Source organism: Nilaparvata lugens, unplaced genomic scaffold (genome assembly GCF_014356525.2).
Source record: "Nilaparvata lugens isolate BPH unplaced genomic scaffold, ASM1435652v1 scaffold5130, whole genome shotgun sequence".
Classification (NCBI taxonomy): Eukaryota; Metazoa; Arthropoda; class Insecta; order Hemiptera; family Delphacidae; genus Nilaparvata; species Nilaparvata lugens.
In genome coordinates this window covers 14468-22939 of record NW_024091037.1, presented here as the reverse complement: position 1 = coordinate 22939, position 8472 = coordinate 14468, and the positions used below count along the sequence as shown (strand labels likewise).

Sequence of the window (8472 nt, the reverse complement as noted above, 5' to 3'; positions counted from 1 at the left end):
CAAATTGAAGCTGATTATCAATTCTTTCTAAAGCAAACTTGAAAGCTGATTATCAATTCTTTCTAAAGTTATTGTAGAACATAAAGGGACAAACGACTGTAGAATAAGTGTTCAAAATTTGAAGCTGATTGATCAATTCTTTCTAAAGTTATGTAGAACATAAAGACGGACAACGACTGTAGAATAAGTGTTCAAAATTTGAAGCTGATTTATCAATTCTTTCTAAAGTATTGTAGAACATAAAGACGGACAACGACTGTAGAATAAGTGTTCAAAATTGAAGCTGATTGATCAATTCTTTCTAAATTAGTGTAGAACATAAAGACGGACAACGACTGTAGAATAAGTGTTCAAAATTTGAAGCTGATTTATCAATTCTTTCTAAAGTTATGTAGAACATAAAGACGGACAACGACTGTAGAATAAGTGTTCAAAATTTGAAGCTGATTGATCAATTCTTTCTAAAATTATTGTAGAACATAAAGACGGACAACGACTGTAGAATAAGTATTCAAAATTTGAAGTGATTAATCAATTCTTTCAAAACTTATTGTAGAAACATACAAAACAGACAGACAACGACTTTGACCTTCAGTGAGTCAAAAGTGAGAACTCGCTGACGCTCGTTCAATTATAGATTTTTCTCTAGCTATACAAGTGAAAATCTTCAGCATCACGAAAATTTGGCAGAATACAATTTTTTCACGATAAAATAGTCTCCACAACATGCCGCACTCTTCCATTGTTAAGGTACATCAATTATTGTCAGATGCTTCTCCTCTCCTTTTTTATCCATTCAGTATTCTACTGCTTAATGCCCTATATAACACACACACATACGGTCCAAAAATACATAGCTGTATGGTATAAGATCCTATACACATCATTAGGCTGTGGATACGCTTTGCCTGTACATACATGACCTATATATTCTAGATCCAGATCTCTCGATGTCCTATACATCCTATAAACTATGGTACTCCATGAATTTCTATAGTACATAGCCTGAAAACTAGGCCACGGATATGCAGCATCATTGCAGAGATGGTAAACAAGCCTAATTTCAGTACCAAGTACGCCCTAGCTATGAAAAAAAACTCCAAATACCTTACAAAAGGTCCAATAGGGAACGCCCTACTATAATGCAGATTACATACTAACTATCAAGTACTTCAATGTGATCCAGAATGTAGGCTACAAATTGATCCTAGGGTGTGTCACATACGATCTACGATATAGGCAGAGGAAGTGAGAGGATATAGTGAGGTGCACGTTATAATGGTAGTATTTGATCAACATTGGTATTGCTATCCTTGTCTATCATCTTTGTATCATCTTCCTAAAGCGAGGTCCACGTTATAATGGTGGTATTTGATCAACATTGGTGTTGCTATCCTTGTCTATCATCTTTGTATCATCTTCCTAAAGTGAGGTCCACGTTATAATGGTAGTATTTGATCAACATTGGTGTGCTATCCTTGTCTATCATCTTTGTATCATCTTCCTAAAGCGAGGTGCACGTTATAATGGTAGTATTTGATCAACATTGGTGTTGCTATCCTTGTCTATCATCTTTGTATCATCTTCCTAAAGCGAGGTCCACGTTATAATGGCAGTATTTGATTAACATTGGTGCTGCTATCCTTGTCTATCATCTTTGTATCATCTTCCTATAGTGAGGTGCACGTTATAATGGCAGTATTTGATCAACATTGGTGTTGCTATCCTTGTCTATCATTCGACAAAGCAGCAGCGCTATCCTTTTCTAGCTCTGCTACGTTGCCAGAGATAGATTTTTCATCAATATATGTATATAATAATAATTGATCGACCAAATATTCTATCTCAATTATGAAAATTTATTATTAAATAATTAAAAAATATATTTTCTTGGGGAATAAAATATAATTGATTATTGTAAACAAGAATGATTGGTTGATTTATCTCGCTACACATCGACCAATCATAGCGCTGATACGGAACAAAGCTCTCAGCCAATTGGAGGCGCTCATTTCCGTATCAAACACAGTCATTCTCCGTATCAAATACAGCCATTTTGTGTATCATTCAGAGTCATTCTGCGTATCAAATGCAGCCATTTTGTGTATCATTCACAGTATCAAATACAGCCTTTTTTGTATCGAATGAAGATTGAATTATAAAATTTCATGTTTAACTAATAACATTTCCTAATTGATATTGAATATTCTAGTCGTAGAATAGATGAAAACATGATGACAAAAAGAGATAATAAGACATAATCAAGATTAAAAAGGAGAATAATCATTCAACCAACAACTACTGTATATGAGGGAGAATACAAGCTAAACTCTTACTCACTCTCTCACTAGCTCACACACACACACACACACACACACACACACTCTCTCTCACAATTGTTTCAATAAAAATGTAGTGTTAGTATGCAATGGATCTTACAAGACCTGAATATACACTGTAATCTATGATAAAGAATCAATAAAGAATTAAGAATCAAATTCACTCACTCTTTTCTCTCTCACTCACTCTCCCTCACACACATAATCTCTCTCTCTCTCTCTCATCAACAACTAAATGCGGGTTAATAAAAAGATTCTCTCTCATTCTCACTTTCACCCTCACTCACACTCACTCTCTCTCAATATACTCTCTCTCTCTCTCTCTCATCAACAACTAAATGAGGGTTAATAAAAAAGCTTCTCTCTCATTCTCACTTTTACCCTCACACTCTCTCTCACTCTCTCTCATCAACAACTATATGCGGGAGAATAAGAAGATACTCTTTCAGTCTGTAGACGTCGTTTCAATTGAAAATTATTAATATAACTGATATTTCTATTGTTAGTAGCCTATTCTATGAATGAAGGAACCCGCTGATATAGGCTATATGAGCTGGGGAGACTCATATAAGTTCATTGAGAGAGCAAAGAGACATAAATTGGTTCAATTGACGTGGGTACTCTACATTTCTATCCTTCATTGGTGAGGGTTTCAAAGTGGATACAACACAACACTCCATGACCACTCTATGTATTCTTTGTTCTATGTAAATCTAGAAACAGAAAATGAAGAAAACGCTCTATAGTGAGGTCCACGTTATAATGAGAGTTAAGAAAGATGAGAGTACAGTATTGACGATTCTCTCACTTGCCACACTTTCTATACCGATAAATGACACAATTCTTCAACAATTTTGAAGTCTTTAACTTTATTCTAAAACACAAAATCATTCCCTAACATTTTGCATACAAATACATCCGGTTTATCACTCAGATTTATTTATGACCTGTTTGGTTACAATGCTAACAACAGTCTACTGAGAGGTATCTTCTATTCATAAACGATAATCGCCGACAGGAATGACGTAACGAAATAATTATTTAAGCGGGATGACAAGATATTTTAGCAGATGTTCTCTTCTTCTTCTTCTTCTCCTTCTCCTCCTTCTGCTTCTCTTTTTCTTTTCTTTTCTGTCTATTCATCTATTTATCTATCCGCTTCTTACTACAGTGAGGGCCACGTTATAATGGCAGTGAAGGAAGATAGGAGAAAAACGTTGCCAAGTCTCTCCATTTTGCCACTGACTGTACACAGCTGTTACTCAATCATCCCATTAAATTTAATCTAATAATAATTATCATTTCTTGATAAAATAATCAATTTAATGTCATATAATCAAGAAAATATATTTTATCATAATTTGATTCAAAAATTGCTTTCATGACTGAGATCAGATTTTTATTTTTATACAAACCTGAAATGGCGGCTAATTTAAAAAGCTGTGTGATACAACAATCTGAATTTCAAAACAACAGAAATTGAGTTACTGGTAGGTATCCTATTCCAATTCCTTTAAAAATAATAGAAAAATAGAAATCCTATTTAAAAATAAGTAATTTCAATGGATTAATTCTGAAATAACTTTTCAATATTATTTATACCGGTACGAGTAGGTCTAACCTATACGGGTAGGCTAAATTAAGCATGGATGAAGTCTAGGATGGTGGTTATCAACTTTTAAAATGTCATTTCAGGTATTTAAATTTGTGTTTCTCATAAGGTAATGTTCAAAAATTATTTCATTGTTTCAAAAATACATTTTAAATCAATTATACGACTTGTGTACTCAAGTATTTAGAATGAAGAAAAAAATGGCGGCTGAGAATATGGTATGTTCAGTTTTGTACAGTCACTGTCAAAAGTAAATATAAAATATTCTGACAAATAGACAACATTGCAAAGAGAGAGAGAGATAGTGGTATCTGTTTTGTTGTATGATAGAAAAGGACAGCAACAGTATTGTCAATCTTACACTGCCATTATAATGTGGACCTCACTATAGTCACACTACACCTGCATTTGAAACTCCGCCACTGCCGGTCCCAAGCCCGGGGTCCCACTTTTAGGGGGAAAGGAGGAGGGTTTGCGAAGGGCCAACAACCCTTCCAGTAAAACTGTCGACGTTATGGAAACTCAGAATGAGCCTCGGATTGGACAGGATTTAAGGATTAAAAAACGGAAACAAACTGGCTTTGGAAAACTGAAAAATGACTTAAGACTATTTACATGGAATGTGCGTACCCTATTCAGAAACAGAGCACTGCAGCAGCTTACAGACACATTAACAGCCTACAAAGCAGACATAGCTGCAATCCAAGAAGTAAGATGGACAGGAGACGGTGTATACACAAAAGAAACGCAGACTTCTACTACAGCTGCCACAAGACTAAACACTGTTTTGGTGTGGGCTTCCTAGTTATGAAGGATTTTAAGGCAATAAATGAACGAATCGGAGTTTTACGAGTTAGAGGAAGGTTTTTCAATCTATCAATAATCAACTGCCATGCACCTACTGAAGAAAAGCCTGATGAAGAGAAGGATACATTTTATGGAGATCTTGAGAGAGCGTATAACGCATGCCCAAAACATGACATTAAAGTTCTAATGGGAGATATGAATGCTAAAATAGGACGGGAAGAAATCTACAAACAGCAAGCGGGTTCTCACAGCCTACATAATGAATCCAATCTGAACGGAATAAGACTTATCAACTTCGCTGCATCTAAAGGAATGGTGATAAGCAGCACATCCTTTCCCAGGAAAAATACCATAAGGAAACATGGGTCTCCCGGATATGTCTACATATAATCAAATTGATCATGTGATGATAGATGGCCGGCATCGTTCTAATGTTATGGCTGTAAGGACCTTCAGAGGAGCAAATATAGACTCGGACCACTACCTTTGGAGCCACGCTCCGAGCAAGGATCTCCAAAGTTAAAAATATAAAGGGAGCCAGACGCAAGAAGTTCAATGTTGGTGCCTTGAAAGAGGAGGACTCTTCTCAGAAATTCAAAGACTGTGTCCGGGAGAATCTGCGAGTTGAAGAGGATGAAGATCCATCTGGGATGTGGAGAAGCCTAAGGATGAACTGGAAAGGATTGCAGAAGATGTTATAGGAGTGGAAGGCAAGAACAGACCAAAACATGGTTTGACTACGAATGCCAAGAGGCAACAAACAAAAGAACACAGCCTATAAGAAGATGCAGCAGAGTCGAGGACAAGGAGTACAGCCGAACAGTATAGAGCTATGAGAAGAGCTGAAAAGAGGATACATAAGAAAAAGAAGAAAGAATGGGAGAAGAAAGAGCTGGAGATCCTAGAAGCTGCAAGAGATAGGAATGAAACAAGAAAGTTTTACAACAAAGTTAATATAGGAAGAAAGGGTTTCATGCCAAGAACAACTTTGTGCAGTAGAAAACAATGCCGATCCTCTGTCTTGTCAATGCCTTCTATAAACCACTTCTACACTATTTACTAGTTGCAATGTTAATTGCGTATTTCAGTAATTAATAAAGGAGAAATCAACTATTGCTTTCTCAAATTACCTTCGTTATTAGCTGATATTGGATTTTTAGTTGGGTACATTCTTTAGTGAGGTCCGCATTATAATGATAGGGGAACAGCGTTGCCGATTCTCTGCCTTGCCACTGCCTTCTATAGAGGATAGCTGATACCGGTATATGTGATGTATATCAATGTTTCATTCTTGTTCAAAATAATCAAACTGTATTTTATTCGTCAAGAATATATCTTTTCAATGATTAAATAATACATTTTCATAATTGAGATTGAATATTTTGTTAATTATATTTTCACATTGTTGGAAAACGATCTGGCAAAGTTGCGGAGTTGGAAAAGGATAGGGCTATCTGCTTCGTCGGATGATAGACAAGGATAGCAACACCAATGTTACTCAAATACTCCCATTATAACTTTAATAAAACTTTAACTTTAACTTTATAACTTTAAACTTTTATAACTTTAAACTTTTATAACTTTTACTTCTTTAATATTAAATACTAATATCCTATTTTGATTACAGCCCATAAATGTTTTTTTTTATCTCTCTTTTTTCTTTTTTTCAGTCCATTCTATTGCTTTAGTAAAATAGTGTGTTAGACTCCCTCCAGCGGTCCGTAAGTTGCATCTTACGTGCTGGATTGTATTTTTCTCAATAAGTATATTAAATTTGGTTTGATTCGTTACTAGGCAGTTATGATATTATAAACTTGTTTATTTGTTTTTTTTTCTATGCATGATTTTACATTTTCTTGTATTGAGCTTATTGAGAATAATAAATTATTATTATTATTATTATTATTATTATTATTATAACGTGGACTTCACTATATCAAGCTATATTACTTACAGAGTCGTTGAACAAAGAAAATGTGCCGACAGAGAACGGTCAGGCGTTTCGAGTCTTGACAGCTGAATAGATACTGTTAATGGAGCCTCTGATGGTGGTTGTCTGGCCAATCATGACAGAGTTCGTCTCACAAGAGGCGTGTCCTTTCTCGTCCAATGACAGCTACCCATATAGTTGTTGGTCAATACGCGTTGTTTCTAGCATTTTCGATAATTTTTTTGTTATGACTACAAGTATGTTATTTTTCAATTATTACCATTATTCATTTATTTATTTATTATTTATTGATATTGATATTTATCATTTTTAATTAACTTCGGAGTAAAATCTGTTTCATTACAACTCAATAAATGATAAATTTATAACGATTCCTTCAAATAGTTCAAAGAGATTCAGTTAAACATTTTTACTTTTTCAAGAAAACTCTAATTTGAAATTAAAATATGCAAATATTCTTGACAATAAGGCACTCCAAGCTCTTCAACAATTTCTACGTAATGAAAAAATTGTGCCATGGAACAAAATTTAAAAAGACTATTTGACACTAATTACACAAATCCATGAAATTTAATTCAGTTAACCGACATTTTAGTTCAAATAGTTGTCAGTACAATTAAGGTTCCTACTTTTCGCTGGTGCATGGGAGTAATTCATTCTATTAATTTGATAGTATATTTTTTTAATTTTTATAATTCAGAAGCATTATTTTCATGACTCCATCAAACAAAATTAAGACAACCTAATTCCAAATTTAAATAGGAGGAAGTTACAATTTTTGGATAATTTCAAATGTACGCAGTTTTCGCTGGTGGATGAAGTAATTTCATCCCAACAATTAGTGACATTTTTATAATTTACTATTTTATTTTTCATAATCTGGTGTAGAGTTAGCTGGTGAATTAAGTTATTTAAATATAACAATTCAGCAGTCTTATTTTCATAATTAAGTTCTAACTTTATTTTCCCAAATTAGTTGTAAAACACCACAATACCACATTTCGCTATAGGATAAAATGACTGAATCATTTTTATAATTTACTATTTTATATTACACATTCTGGTGTAGAGTTAGCTAGCAAATTAAGTAATTTCATTCTAACTTGTACAGTCTTATTTTCATAATTAAGTTGTAATTTTATATTCCCAATTTAGTTGTAAAACACCAAAATACCACATTTTGCTATAGGATAAAATAACTGAATCATTTTTATAATTTATTATTTTATATTACACTAGCAGGTAACCCGTGCTTCGCAAGGGTCTATTTTAAAACTTGACAAACTGGAAACTTGACGTAATGAAATCTAGAATTGTAAATAGGCATATAAGAATCCTCGGTTGATTAAGAATTTATATGCAACATATCAAGTAAATCAATCCAGTAGTACAGATGTGATGATGCGTCAAACATAATTTTCCTATCCTGTACACGATCGTGTATACATGTTGAAGCCAGTTCTGTGCTATAATAAAGGAAATGATGATTTGGTTATTACATCATAATGATTTGGTTATTTTTTTATGAAATCGTATGTACCATTAATCAACTTTGAACATTAATTCTGAAAAATCTAATAGGGAAATTGAAATTTGGGCTTCGAGGTGCACGAGATTGATATTTTCAGAATCTATGTACAAAATTTGGAGATCTAAATCATTCCCGTTTTTCCGGTATGCAATCCACAAGTTGACATGTTTTTATGCTAACAAACGAACACACGAACAAACGAACAAACACGACAACCCTACTCTCTCTTATT

At 33.9% G+C, this 8472-nt stretch overlaps 1 protein-coding gene across 1 annotated transcript; it reads left to right on the top strand.

The window, feature by feature from the left end:
• The first annotated feature begins 4665 nt into the window (after nt 1-4665).
• Nucleotides 4666-5148, top strand: LOC120355886 (craniofacial development protein 2-like). Its single transcript, XM_039444632.1, has one exon. The coding sequence runs from the start codon at nt 4666-4668 to the stop codon at nt 5146-5148; it is 483 nt and encodes a 160-aa protein (XP_039300566.1).
• Nucleotides 5149-8472: the final 3324 nt, after the last annotated feature.

Coding starts and splice junctions, on each gene's coding strand:
- LOC120355886 (XM_039444632.1), top strand. CDS start 4,666: ATGGACAGGAGACGGTGTATACACAAAAGAAACGCAGACTTCTACTAC.